The sequence below is a fragment of the Leuciscus leuciscus genome (genome assembly GCF_965113295.1).
Source record: "Leuciscus leuciscus genome assembly, chromosome: 14".
In the NCBI taxonomy this organism is placed as follows: domain Eukaryota; kingdom Metazoa; phylum Chordata; class Actinopteri; order Cypriniformes; family Leuciscidae; genus Leuciscus; species Leuciscus leuciscus.
Window position 1 is genome coordinate 28,086,786 of NC_138738.1, and position 15,621 is coordinate 28,102,406.

Genomic DNA, 15,621 nt, shown 5'->3' on the forward strand with positions numbered 1-15,621 from the left:
CCTGTATTGCACATATTATGTAACTGTAAAAAAAAAAAAAAAAAAAAATTGGGTTTGACTTAAAAAAGTAAGTAACCTGGTTGCCTTTATTTTAAGTTCATTGGAATAAAAAAAAATGAGTTGAAGATGGAGTTTGGTTTAATCAACAGAAACTCTGTTGTCTGAACCACACAATTTATCTAATCTAAGTTGATTTGACAACAGATTTTTTTTTTTTGATAAATCATGTTGTTGTTGTTTTTTTGTTTTTTTTTTTTTTTTTTACAGTGGAGATAATATTTCACATATTTGCTGTGTGTGCCTTCTTCTAGGAGGCTCCCCCAGTTGAAAATAAAGAACTTTATTAACTTGAATTCCACTTGAGGGTAATTTTCACCAAGAATTTAATTTAATTAAGCCGTTTAATATATCAAGAACCTGCTGGTTTAGCTTAGCTCAGGAATTCTCTTAACGTCTGTTGGAGCTAATCATGACTTTCTTGTTCCAGCTGCAATTTAAGGTTAAATAAAAGTGCTATGGAAGTATAAACAACATGCATCAAAACGTTACGATTAAAAATATATATTCTAAAATATCTGTTTTAAAACTGAGACAGGACCTAGGCCTAACAGAATACATACCCAATTAAGGCTCTGTAGCCCTTTTGAGGATTTGTTTGACAAAGCTGCAAGCCCGCCTGTCATCTCCTATGATGTCAGCGGCATATGAACACTGATAGGAGCCCGCGCAGCAGCCCCAGTTAGCCTTCACCTGTCCGCGTGCACTTCTTACCTGCACAAGTTTAGTCCTCCGATTTGCAGGGTTTCTACATCGTGGACACGATGTTGTTCTACGTGAGTTGCAGCTTGCTGCTGGGACTGGTGACTTTTCACGGCGCCGCTGGATCAGAAATGGTGTTCCGTTGTCCGAGCTGCACCGCAGAGCGCCAGGCGGCTTGCCCGATGATCACGGAGCCGTGCGCGGAGATTGTGCGCGAGCCGGGCTGCGGCTGCTGTCCGGTGTGTGCCCGGCAAGAGGGCGAGCTGTGCGGCGTTTACACACCGAGATGTTCTAGTGGTCTGCGGTGTTATCCAAAGCCGGATTTGGAGTTGCCCCTGGAGCAGCTGGTTCAAGGGCTCGGGAGATGTGGACGTAAAGTAGACACTGAGCCCACAGGAAGCGCAGAGCCTCGGGAAGTCAGCGGTAAGTGATTTAATGGGTGCACAATTATAATATGCTACAATAACCTATTGCAATGACAAAGTTATGAATATGGGATGTTCATAATTTTACTCTTCTGTTTTTATTAAATATGCCTAAATAAATATATTTAATTATAGGCCTATCAGCTGATTTCTTGGAACAATGCATCTTGGGCTTATAAAGATGTCCCATTAAAATTAGACTTTGGGCTTATTTATTTATTTTTCGTGAACAATTTTATAATTGATGAAAACCTACAGATTTGTGGGGGGAAAATGCAAATCTTTACTAAAATACCATTTATGCCCCGATACTTGTGACAGAAACTGCTAGGTTCTTAATATTTTTTGTTTGTTTTGTTTTTTGTTTTTGCTGTAAGCAGTAGGCTCCCGTGGCACACCATCGATATTTGATTAATTGGTTCGAACTCGAACACTACACATTTTAACAGCCTGTTAAATAAATGCACCTGTTGTAACATTGCAATGTGTTTTATCTCTCTAAAAGAAAGAAAGAAAGAAAGAAAGAAAGAAAGAAAGAAAGGGTAGTTTCTGGAGAACTGGGGAGTATGGAATGCAACAGATAGCAAGACGGAGTTTGCGCTTTGACCCTTTCCTGCAGTAAATTTATCATTGTGTGTTTTTGCGCGTGTGTGTGAAAGAGAGAGATAGAGAAGATGGGTCTGAACAAGCTATTCTACGGGTCTCGACGCAGAACAAGCAGTCGCGCCTTGAGGATATTTTTAATGGGATGGCCATGAGTCCAGTAAAAATAGGTGGCACACTAAAAATTGTTTTAAAAAAATGCGTTGTTCTAAAATTTGAACACTTAGGCTATTGCATAGCTTATTCAGTAGGCCTAATGCACGTCTAATTAGCCTACATAAGTAGATACATATCCAGAATGATGACATTCAGGCGTGCTCGAGTGAGTGTTACGTTTTGAATTTGTGTCCACAGTAGGTTTGTGAATCAATTTGACGAATCCGAATTATTCTGTTAACTTTTGGTGAGATGATGACTATAGGCTACGTATGAAATTTCGACAAACAAATCAGTAGATGTTCCAGAAAATTCAGAATGGCAAATATAATATAATATAATATAATATAATATAATATAATATAATATAATATAATATAATATAATATAATATAATATAATATAATATAACATTGGAAGAGGAAAGGAAAGCAATTTTGATTCTGGAGTTTATAGCAAAAACGTAAATTATTATAGCACCACTTAGTGGTGGATGCAGGAATTGCCATTAACGTTTTTGCTCACCAGCAGCTGCATGTGGCTAGTGGTTTTCATAAGTTGCTAGCCACTCATTTTCACTGGCCACAATTTTGTTATTGGGAAATTGTTTTATTGGGGGTGCCGATTCACTTAGCTCACGAGACGCAACGTTATTTTTACACTATTTGAAAGAAATCTTCAATGATAAAATATATAACTGGAAAAATATTCATTTATTCAACTGAAAGTGCCAAAATGGTGAAATGTAAAATGGTTTAACTAATATAGGGCTGTCAATAACTATTACTTTGGTAATCGAGTAATCAGTCGATTATCTCGACGATAAATCGTGTAATCAATTATTTTTTGCGATAATAAAAATATACCTAATGAACAATAGCATTTAAAGGGGACATATCATGCTAAATCCACTTTTTTAGCCCTTAAATGCATTTTGTTGTATATTTGGAGTGTTTAGAAGTAGGCTACAGAAAAGTTGAAATTATTCTCTTCAGGTGCTTCGTTGATATCTTTATTTTCTGTTTTGGTCATATTTTTCAACCTGTTCCGATTTTTCAGTTATTTTTCAGCCTATTATGATAATGCTGTATATAAAAATGTGCAAAGAAAGAAGCTTTTAATAAATATTTTTTAACGTGCGTGAATAAATCCAAACACCCCGTGACAGATTTAAGTTTCACTTTCAATCCGTGACCGACAGAGGAGCGTCTTGGCGGCAAGGATTTAAATCTTTAACAATGTCTGGGATAAGAAAATCTAAAGTGTGGATGTACACCATCAGAAAGGATATTCTCCAAGGCTGGATTTAGCATCAGGAAAATCTGAAAGTGATCGCACTTCTGCCGGCCAACGTTAACATGTTTCACGCATGGGTTTCACGTTAGAATGTATTTTATCCGCGCGCACAATTTGAAAAGACTCCAACGGACAGACATAGTGAAAGACTTTCAGGATTTGTTCTCTCGATCAGGTACAAGTGATTTCAAAACTTTTCAGCCGGTTCTAATTTTATTTTTGGATGCTGTGAACATTTTTAGCTAAAAAGACTGCCTCTCCAGTTTAGCATTTTTGTTGTTTCTGCAGTTAAAAAGACAAAGTTGAAAATTCTGGCTACTATCGTTATTTTAATCATTTCTTTTTCTTTTCTTTTCTTTATTAATCTGTCAGGGTTATCTAATCTAACTATTTGTGGCTTGTGTTTTGAATATTATGTTCCCCTGCTCTTTAGGCATTTTGCACACATTTGCTCCTCATCCTCTGACTTGATTCTGATTTATTTCGTTTTGTATTTTTATTTATTAGAAAGGTATATTCTGTTCTAATTTAATTTAGTGAATTAATGGTTTATTTTTTCGGTGCATCGATGTTGTGCTGTAGGCTGGCCTGCTCGCACAGGTAATTTAGCCGATTTAATTTGATTTGCATGTGAAATGCAAATCTGCAGTGTGGCCTTTCTGGAGTTATTTATGTTATTTCTTAGTTTTATTGATCAAAAATGTTTTTATACATTTTCTTCTATATCTTTGTGTGATTTTTTATTTATTTTTTCTGTACATCGCGGCTTTGAAACGTTAAAGCCCCGCCCCCAGCCCCACCCACATACACATGATTCGACTATTAGTCGACTATAGGCAAGACATGACGATTCTGATTCGACTATGAAAATCCATAGTCGGGGACAGCCCTAGTGTAAATACAGTAACACACCATTGCGATACATCCATCCATATGAAGACGTTGTTCTGCAGGTTCGTCGTCTTCATTTTCATCTCGCTCCGGCTCCGACTCTGGCTCGAACATGTAAGGCTGGATGGACAAGTCTTCCATTGTTGACATTTTGTTAATAACGTGTGAATAAAAAGTTTCTGTGCCGCTAGATAATCGTCTCTCTGCTATCAAACTACAAAAATGGCCGAACGGGGTGGAGTTGAACCGAGTGTCACCTCTGCAACCTGGAGAGGGGGCGGGGTATGAAGTGTCTCAATTGCATTTAAAGAGACCGCACCAAAACAAGGTGCTCTCAGACGCACATCAGAAAAGGGGTAGAAAAGGGGCCTGTGGAGCTATAATAATGAGGAATTCAGACCCAAGCATTGCAGTTCCGCTTTATATAGACCACAAATGTATGATTTATATGTAAAAAGGAACGATTTAAAAGCATGATATGTCTCCTTTAAAATGACTTAAAATACATATACTATAGTCAAGTCAAGTCACCTTCATTTATATAGCGCTTTTTACAATACAGATTGTTTCAAAGCAGTTTTACAGTGATATGATAATAGGAAATGTATGCACGTGTTTAGTCTAGGCATGCGCATTTGAATGCGATGTGCGCAGGCACGTAGTCTTTCTTTTCACAAAGTGGCATCGCCAATTACTTGTCTGGCATGCATAATACAGTGTTTTTAGTCGTTTCCGCGGATGCGTGTGAACGGGAATCATTTTGATAACGTTTTCATCTGTACAGAGGACAACACATTTTTTTTTGTCATGTCAACACGTTGTGATGTTGTGAGGCTTTCGCAGGGGATAGTCTAGCTGACACGGTCTCTGCTGACACTTCAGGGCTGCATTGTGGTCGTGTCTAGGCGCAGGTCCTCCACCTGATCTGGATACGGCCCGGATTGGCTGAGTACGGTAAACCTCTGGAAAAACACAGAGACTAATATCAGCGTAGATGCCATTCTTCTTATGATGTAACGTGTACATCAGGTGTTATGGGAGGCTATAAGCTATTATAACAATTATAACAATAATGGGTTCAAATAAAATATAAAAATGAAGTAATCATTTGTTTTTCTATTGAACAACCCTTTTAAAATACATAATGTCATATACATTATAAACATAATCAATTTATGTACGTTATGTATTATAACAAAAGCGTGCAGAGGCACCATGGCCTGGTGATTGTCGTTGTTACACTTTACAGCCTGATCAAATCCTTGTTTAATATTGTCCAAACATTTAATCCAAATGTCCACTTAATCTTTAATATTTGGCCACTTATTTACCATAGAAATGCTACAGCTTGAACAAGAAAATGTGGAAATCAAAACACAGAGCGAGGGTTTAAACTTTTGTCGTTTAAACAACAATTTCGCATATTTAGAAACATATTGATGTATTCTCCTGTTTTGGTGTAGGTTTATATAATTTACGTTACAGATCTGGTGAAATTACACTGCTTTCCCAGATGAACCTTATTAGCAACCCAAACTCACAGCATATGCAGAGATATGTAGTTTGTTAACCAAGCTGCTAAGATAATAACAGTGCAACACTTCGCTATTGAACACAAAACGCATCAGACTATATGCTTTAAATGCACGTTATTGGAACCCCAAACAAACAGCACATGTAGAGACAGAGTTGTGGAGCAGCATTTACTGTGAACGGAGCCGCTCTGAAACACTGGAAGAAACACATAACCTGCATGCATGTAAAAAAAAGCGGCATGCTTCTATGAAATATAAATTACAGAAACGTCAGTCTGTCTGTCTGTGTGTGTGTCTGTCTGTATGTCTGTCTGTATGTCTGTTATTCGCATATCTCTCGACCCGTAAGTCAGATGGATTTCAAACTTGACAGGTGTCTTGCTAGGGGCACGAGTAAGTGCAGTGCCAAGTTTGACGTTGCTTGGATTAGAAATGCAAAAGATATCGGTAAATATATCGGTAAAAGAAGCACACATCGGCTTTTGCCGCTCTAGCTGCTGGCCACTCCCCCTCTCACACTGCACACTGAGTGAGCACAGTGCAGGACCAGAGGCCACTCCCCCTCTCACACTGACACTGGCTGCGTTCCAGTCCAAAATTGTCATGCCCTTCACTTGCTAACTTCCCTCCATCTCGTTCACTCGGCTGTACGTCATTGCGAGTGCCCACTACTGGCGGAAACTGCAATGGGCTGAATTGGAACGTCCTAATCCCTTGATCACTTGGAATCAGCTGTGGAGTTTATTTATTATTTACATTTGTTTTCCCTTTAAGAATTTGTTAAATGCAGCATCCAAATGTATATATGGTTTTTGGGTTGTTTTCAATAAAAAAATTTTGAATTAATATATCATAGAGTTGTTTGTTGTGGTGGTGATTAGACGAGATCTGTGGTGACGTCACAATCGTACTGCATTGTGGGACATATAGGTGCCTGAAGTGTACATATGAAGTAGACTCGCTCCCTCTGTCAAAATCGAGGGAACGAGGGTCTGTCCATCTAAACTTCCCTCGTCCACTTCACGAAGTGGAACGCACTTGAAAATGGCGGCGGGGATTCCCCCGAGGGGAAGTGCTTAGGGAAGTTCGCGAGTGCGTGTCTAAAAGTGGACTGGAACGCAGCAACTGAGTGAGCACAGCGCAGGCCACTCCCCCTCTCACAATGACACTGAGTGAGCACAGCTGGCCACTCCCCCTCTCACACTGCACACTGAGTGAGCACAGCGCAGGACCAGAGGCCACTCCCCCTCTCACAATAGGCTTGTTTGAGATGAGCAAAATCTGCGCAGAACCGATCACCGGTGATCAGCACGAGATGCATGCCGGTTAGAAATGTGTCCGAGTGCGGTCCGCCTTGCTCTGATGTCATGCTGACGTATGTCAAAAATCTCTTGCAAGCGCAAGGCGCACATGTCGGATTCTGCAGTCGAGTGCAGTTGCCCTCCACAGACTGTGCTGATCAAAAGCACGATGGGAAACGACTTGCTGACGACACAGCTTAATGCTCATTGGTTTAAACAACCGTGATGTATTGTTCTCTTTTAAAATGTTTGATTTTAAAACTCTAATATACACATAAAACCTGATATGTTATGTGTGAATATTCCCAAACTATCTGACAGTGCGATCTCTTTGGGTTATGCAATTACATTTTTATAAAAAAATAAAAATAATAAAAATAATAAAACATATGTCTGTATTAAAGAAAAAAATATTGATAAACATGTATTTGGAATGGAATTAAATAACAAGTACTTTTGGTGTCTTGTTCATTTTATTTATTTTCATATAAAAGCAAAAGAACTTGAATTGCATCCAGTTTATTAGCAACACTGTGCACGAGCGTGAATCCCACGATATCCATCTTTGATCTCGCAGGTGTCAGATCCACTACGAGAAGAGAGAACTGTCCGGCTTGCCTGCACTTTTTTCACTCATCCTCTCACTGCAGCCGCCTACTCTCGCATACATTTCAGGCGAGGCAAGGCACATCTCAAACAAGCCTATTGACACTGAGTGAGTACAGCTGGCCACTCCCCCTCTCACACTGCGCACTGAGTGAGCACAGCGCAGGCCACTCCCCCTCTCACACTGACACTGAGTGAGAACAGCTGGCCACTCCCCCTCTCACACTGCACACTGAGTGAACACAGCTGGCCACTCCCCCTCTCACACTGCACACTGAGTGAGCACAGCGCAGGACCAGAGACAGAGAGGGTCGAAGAAAGCAGCTGAGCTTAAGTAGCGTTTTCTCGGAGTTCACTGTGTAGCCTGCTCCCTGAATCATCGCGCTTATTCATTTGTGGATGTTAACTGAATCTGTAAGTCAGCTACACTGTTTATTTCTGAATATTATATTTTATTCTGGTGCGCTTCACGTTATCGCTACTGTGTAATAGTAGCCTATGCTATTCACCAACTAAACATATCCTATTCAATGCGTTCACAGTCTCTTTCATGGCCATCATTTGTAGTAGCCTCACAAACTGTTTGCTCAAGCGTAGTGTTTTCTCTGAGTTCACTGTGTAGCCTGCTCCATCAATCGTGTAGTTCAATTTTCCATATTTATTGTATGTCATTATGTCAGTATCAGTATTTGCTTTCTACCATGCACAAATAAAAATGTCACTGAACTTTTGCTGTGTAATTGTAACAATGAGCACTCAAACACACCGAATCAACAATTACAAAAAACACACACAAAAACGGATTTTGCACGGGCACTTTGCACTAGTATTTATTTAATTGAATATAAAATTCAGCCTGCCAGAGTGGCTAGTGGATGTGACTGTGTTACACGCCACTGCTGAAATCCACCCACATTTGGCGGGTGTTAAAGGGTTAGTTCACCCAAAAATGAAAATTCTGTCAGTAATTACTCACCCTCATGTTGTTCCAACCCCGTAAGACTTTCGCTCATCTTCGGAACACAAATTAGGATATTTTTGATTAAATCTGAGAGCTGGATCACTCCTCCATTGGCTTCTATGGGATCGAAACTTGCCGGCCCAGAATGTTAGAAAAGACAATGTTTAAAATAGTCCAAGTGACTACAGTGGTTCAACCATAAGTTTATCAAGCGACAGTGTGATCTGATGTGAGTTCACATAGTGTAACAGCGCAGCGCTTCTATGTTGTACGTCACACGCATCACACACATGACCAGCGTCAGCCAATAGTTACATGTAGCCTACGTGGTGACGTACAACACAGAAGCGCTGCGCTGTTACACTACGTGAACTCACATCAGATCACACTGTCGCTTGATAAACTTATGGTTGAACCACTGTAGTCACTTGGGGCCCTATCTTGCACCCAGCGCAATTGACTTTGTGCACCGACGCATGTATCATTCCTATTTTGCACCCGCGCAAAGCGGACTTTTCCCTCCACAGAAGCACGTCGGTTAAAGGTGAACTAAGTAACTTTTTTTACCTTAACTGAACAGCTTCGGAGTCATTGGAATGGTTATATTACTTATTTCGGGTTGAATGGTGGTCGTTTCGCACCCCCCTGGTGCCCGTGAGCGGAAAATACGCACTTGCAACTTTGATCCGGCGGGCCGCCGGCCGCTGCGTCAGGAAGTCTCACGTGATATCAGGTCTCGCGATGTAAACAATTGCTTTACGGCCAAAAGAAATCTGCTAAAATGCTGTCATTATTGCGCTCCCTCACGCTGTCCGAACCCGAATGAAGAAGATGTTTTAAAGAACGTCCCATCTGCTTTGATGTCGTTGATCTATAGCCTCTGGTGTCTGAGAATCAACAACGAGTTTTTACAACAGTGTTGTCAAATATCTATTCCGAAGCTGTGGGGGGAGCTCTAGAGAGAAACCTGCGAGCAAAAAGCGAGAATACAGCGAAGAAGTCCCGAAGCTATGAGTGCTGCTTTAACTAAGAAATACACTTGCGCTCCCGGGGGCGGTTCAGCGCAAAGAGGAGGCGTGTTCCGGCGCAAACGTTCCTTCATGCTATTTTGAAGGTTTAGAAAACAATTGCGCCACTAACCAGAAAAAAATAGTTTAAAGTCAGTGGCATGTTATTCATATGCTATTTTAAGGGCGCATGGCATGCTTGGCCATAATCAATGTAGCATGTGCACAACGCGCACTTTGATTCTCTCATCTACACAGAAGCAGCAGTTTTCATTTTTGCAAATCATACATTATTACGATAGATAGATAGATAGATAGATAGATAGATAGATAGATAGATAGATAGATAGATAGACAATTTATTATAAAAGCATACATCTAACTTACACATTTACCCAAATTATCATACGCATGTTTAACCGAAGTTAATTTGGTTTCTCCATCCCCAATGTCCCTGACGAGAACGTCGGTCTCCTCGGCTGTGAACCGCTCCTGCTGCGCGCCTGGCAAATCCGCCGTTATAATAGGAATCCGCTTTAGAACAAGCACGCCTGCTCTTAAAGGGAATGTGAGATGTCGCTCTGATTGGTTTATTTCCCGTTACGCCCAAACCACACCTATGAATAATGAAGCTACTTCAGACCAACCCCTTTTAGATTTGCGCCGGGCGCAAGAGGCATTTATCCCGCCGGGAAAATAGCAACAGCGCCGGAGATCCGCCCACAAAGTTACTTGCGCTTTGCGCTTGACACTCGCGTTTCAGATCGTTAAAATAGGGCCCTTGGACTATTTTAAACATTGTCTTTTCTAACTTTCTGGGCCGGCAAGTTTCGATCCCATAGAAGCCTATAGAGAAGTGATCCAGCTCTCAGATTTAATCAAACATATCTTAATTTGTGTTCCGGAGATGAACGAAAGTCTTACGGGGTTGGAACAACATGAAGGTGAGTAATTACTAACAGAATTTTCAATTTTGGGTGAACTAACCCTTTAATGTCAAGCCCTGGGTGGACGGATGGATGTATATCTGAGTAAATGGTGGGATTTGGGCTCCAGCACATTTGTTGCTTGGATATAAGGCCCCCAGTGTATTTAATTTCAATCTAGTGAAATAATAGAGATCAGTGGTTTTCAAACTGTGGTAAGTTCACAACCAGTTGTATGAAAGTGCCTTCAGGTGTGTGTTTATATTTCTAATACCTGATTTCTTTTTAAGTTGCCCATTGGTTGCCCTTAATGCTCTTAAAGTTGGTATGAAATGGAAGTTGCAATTGTCTTTTCAATTGTCTCCCTATTGTGACGTATATTCAAGTGAAACGGCTTTAATAATGAAAAAGAAAAATAATGAAAATTATATTTAATTTTGATAATGAAGCTTGAACAGGACAGTACAGTTCGAAATGCTTCTAAACACACAAGATATTTTTTTAGACTACACTGGCCAAATTCCTAAATTATTATGTGATTGAATTTGATTGCAAACTTTGGAATCATTTGCAAAATAATTAGTTTGAATTCAGTTGCAAAGCTTCTAAATGTTTTGATTGTGGTGAATGTATGCTTGTTTACTATTGCTTGTGCTACTATTAATAGGCTTCTCCATATGCCTGCAAAGGCCAGTCAAGAGGCTGTGATGGACAGAAGTACAGTATGTTTAATGGATTATATAATAATAATAATAATAATAATACGTTTTATTTATATAGCGCCTTTCCAGGGTTCAAGGACGCTTTACAATGAACAAGCAACAATAATGGCAAGGGACAATGACAACAAACAAAACAACAGTAGGTAGATGAGAGTAAAAGTACAGTAAAGGAGAATTCGGTAGATGGGGCAGCATACAGCAGAATACAATCAGACACAACGAAATGTAGTACAACTTAAAAATAGTAACATTCAGAAAATAAGTGAGTTTTGAGCATAGTTTTAAATTCAGAAATAGTATTAACACAACAGAGTGATCGGGGGAGAGAGTTCCATAGTTTGGGTGCAACAACACTGAATGATCTGCCCCCCATTAAAGTTAGGCGATGCCGAGGGACAACGAGAAGGCTAGAGTCAGAGGATCGTAAAGAGCGAGTCGGGGTGTAGGGGTGGAGCAGGTTACAGAGATAGGGGGGAGCCAAGCTGTGCAGAGATTTAAAACTGAGCAGGAGGATTTTGAATTTAATACGATAAGCCACTGGAAGCCAAGAAGATCGTACAAAATTGGGTTGATATGGGCAGAACGTTTGGTGTGGGTGAGTATTCTGGCAGCAGAGTTTTGAATGTATTGCAATTTGGAAATGGAGCTAGCAGATAGGCCAACGAAAAGGGCATTACAGTAATCAAGACGTGATGTGACAAATGCATGGATGACAGTTTCAGCGTCTTTGATACTGATGAAGGGACAGAGCTGGGCGATGCGACGTAAATGAACGAATGCTGATTTAGTGATAGAATTAATATGAGCCTGGAAAGAGAGAGAGGAGTCAAAGATTACACCAAGATTTTTAGCAGTACTAGATGGTTTGATGTGAGAGCCAGCAATCTCACAGGTGAAGTTGGTAGGAATTTTGCTAGTGAGTGACGGAGGTCCAGTAAAAATAATCTCAGTTTTGTCCATGTTAAGTTTTAGAAAATTTGAATAAAGCCAATAGTTTTATTTCATGCACTCAAGCAGAGATTTTGTCATTTGTGACAGATAGAGCAGGTGTACAGATAGTATATAATTGAATGTCATCAGCGTAAAAATTATAATTAAAACCATGACGGTGGAAGATCTGACCAAGAGGTATTATGTATATTATGAATAATAATGGCCCGAGAACGGATCCCTGGGGGACACCTTGCTTCAGGGGGACAGTAGGTGTATTGTTGTTTAACAACATGGCAATTAATTAGATGATTAAACATTTTTCAACAACAAAAAAACTTTCGATTGACAAAAGTTCCATAAAACAGTTGAGTTTTGAAAATTATATGTAACAGTGCCTACAGTGCCATTATAAGACTGTAAGTCTGTGTAATATCCCTAATACTTTCACCCATGTAAAATGCAATCTACCCAGACAAAGGTATTTAGTTGGTGTAAGTGGTATTTAGAAGTTTAAGAATCACTGGTGTAGATACATGGACGATAGTGTTACAGCAAAAATGGCATTACATGCAAATACATAGCTCCAAACAGCAAGATATATGTAAACAACATTTAAGTATACTTAAAAAGTAGCCCTTTAGCAAATGGTAAACAAATTATCTTTTATAAAAACACGTTTATTATTTGATATTTTCTTGACTCAAATACTACCCTTTCACATATTTGACAGTTATTAAAACTATTGATTTAATCATATTGAACTAAACCGAACATCACAGACAGTTTTTGTTTTGTTTCAAACATGGGACAGTTTCCCATTATAATGTATAACTTAATTATAACATTATCAAAAAAGATTAAATATTAGATGAAATGAAGGGAAAACAGTGAGAAAAAACATCAAAAGGATCGTTTACCACTTTCTTTATGAGATGAGAAAATAAGCACTGTTATAGCATACTACATATGCATATACTATAATGTCCGTACCCAGTGTGAATAGGTCCATAGGAATCCATTGTTTTTGTTTAAAATACTGAACATTCACAGAGAATATTTGATCTTGGTGCTTTGAAGCCCTACACAAGTGTTCTCCAAATCCTGTTGTGCCGGAAGGTTTTCTGGTGAAAGAGAGGAAAACTTACAATTCCTGTGAATCATAGCTGCATTTAGCACCAGAATGCCATTTAAAATTGCCATTTGAAACACACATTTGAAATGTGCTATTAAAGTACATTTTGACAAGTTAAGCAATATTTTATTCCATGAAATTTAAAATCTAAACAGTTTGAAGGGTGATTGGGAGCATGCAGGTGGTCTGCCATTCCTCTATACTGTATGTCTCTTTGGACTTCAGGAATCCTTATCCTTCTTGGTTCTTGGTAGACCAACTGCTCTGTATTTCCCTGCGAGACCCTGGGACAGGCTCCAACATTTCCGCAACCCTATACATAGGAAAAACGTTTCAGAAAATGGATAGCTGGATGAATAGATGGGTGGAAACCATAAAATCAGAATTACTTAACTCATTTAAGAATGTGCAGACTCCAGCGACAGTATATAGTTAAGATGGCCACTGATATTACAATAAATGGGAAAAATTGAAATTTCACAAATAGCACCTCAGTGAGTCCCAACTTCTAAATAAAACAGTCAATGAATGCAGAGTGAACTTACTTGAATAGATAATTTTAACAATAATAAATATAAACTAATAATAAAAAAAACTATATTAATAATACTTACAAGTTCTGAGTAACATTATGTAAAATGATCAGTTTAAGAAATGCATTGTTCATTTAAAATAAAATAAAAATATTTACTAATGAAGAAATGTATACTTTTGTTAAGCTTTTTGAAAATAATACTGACCTACCAAATTCACATTTTTCACTTTCACGTTATTAAAGAGAGTTCAAATAAAATAAATAAATAGAACAATTCATCCATTCATTCATAAATGTGCAATGCTGTCAGGGTTCATTAAGTCACAGACAGGGCAGAGTCAAACAGAGAATGGTAACAGGCAAACATACAGGTAGTACAGAACAATAAATGCTGGACTGGCAAGGTAAAATGGCTTAAGACAGTCCAGTCCAGCACAACACAGCAGTCAAAGGGAGAATTATAGGGGAGGAAATGAGGAACAAGTGCAGCAGGTAACAATCAGTAACTAAGAAAGGAAAACAAAAGCAAACACAAAAAGAATACAGAGTAGCTTACTTAGACAAACAGGACAAGCAGAGAAAACCCAGAGATCAGCTGAGTCTTAACAGTATGGAACTATGGAACCCATGGATAAGTGACCAGTTAAGTAGGGCTCTTGATGGTGACATTTAATGCTGTACCCCTCAAAGGTCCAAAAGATACTGGTATTCCCTCCACTCCTGTGCTTGGAATCCAGCATCCCTCCACTCCTGTGCTTGGAATCCAGCATCCTCCTTACGGTGTACACTGGAAAGCTTCTACAAAATGGGGGATGGAGGAAAGAAATAGACAATGGGAGAAATTGGACTGAGACAAATAGATATGATGCAGGAGACCTAAGATACCAGGTGAAACAAGTGGAGGGATTGCAGTCGCACCACCACCAGACTGAGGACCTTACCAATAAGATGGACCAAAAAACTGCAATGCCAAGCTGGCATCCTTTAGTTTTTGGTAGAGCCATAACATTTTGCACACAAATGTACCTGGGTGTGCAAGCCTTCTTAAGCCTGGAAAAGCAGCTCCCTAACCCTCCTCCAAGTAAAGTGACATTAGCCGTTTTTTTCAATGTCGGGCCAGTGCGAGCCAGGGCTAACTATGTACCGGCGGGGCCAATAGCCTTGGACCTCAAGGCCAAAATCAAGCTGTGTTTACACTGTGGGGCCAGTAGCCCTGAAGCGCTATCCTAAAACCTGCCCTTAACACACCTCCATAGAAAATGTCATACAATCCCTGAATTTCACCAGCATGGCACTAGCTGACTAGCCTGGGTTTCCCCATGCTGCCTTGTGCGCAGGGCAATTTTATTCACGCTGCTAGGCAGCCTGGATTCCACGGACTAGATTTTCGCCTCAGCGAGGGGACCAATCACAGAACGGGGAGGGAGCAGCAAGACGATGACGACGTCTATGCGACACACCGAAGCAGTTTGTTTACATCTATGGATCTAACATGGCAGCAGACACGAAGTTACCTTTCGATGCAGCCTTAGATAGTGTTCTAAGTAGTTTAGAACGCAAGTTTATTCTTCTTCCTCGTCGAATTTCTCTCGCTCTACATACGTCATCTGGTATAATTGAAACGATTGGCTATGAGCTATGTACAGGCGCATTTGATAGACATTCGTAGCGTCCAATAAACGGCTCTGGGCATTCGTAAACCACGCCTCAAATACGAGAAAATGAACATGTGGTTCCCAGACCATGTCTCAATGAGAAAGAGGTCTGACATTAGGCAGGCTACTAGCTGACTGAAAACTAGCTAGATCGCAAAATGAACATGACGTTTGGTCT

The 15,621-nt window shown here is 39.7% G+C and overlaps 1 protein-coding gene across 1 annotated transcript in view; it reads left to right on the forward strand.

The window, feature by feature from the left end:
* The first annotated feature begins 673 nt into the window (after nucleotides 1–673).
* The window catches only part of igfbp2a (insulin-like growth factor binding protein 2a), a 28,357-nt gene continuing 13,409 nt past the window's right edge, over nucleotides 674–15,621 (forward strand). Inside the window, exon 1 of the mRNA XM_082137003.1 lies at nucleotides 674–1,182. Within this exon, the coding sequence (XP_081993129.1) occupies nucleotides 822–1,182 (361 nt within the window). The 5' untranslated portion in view covers nucleotides 674–821. The remainder of the gene's footprint in view (nucleotides 1,183–15,621) is intronic.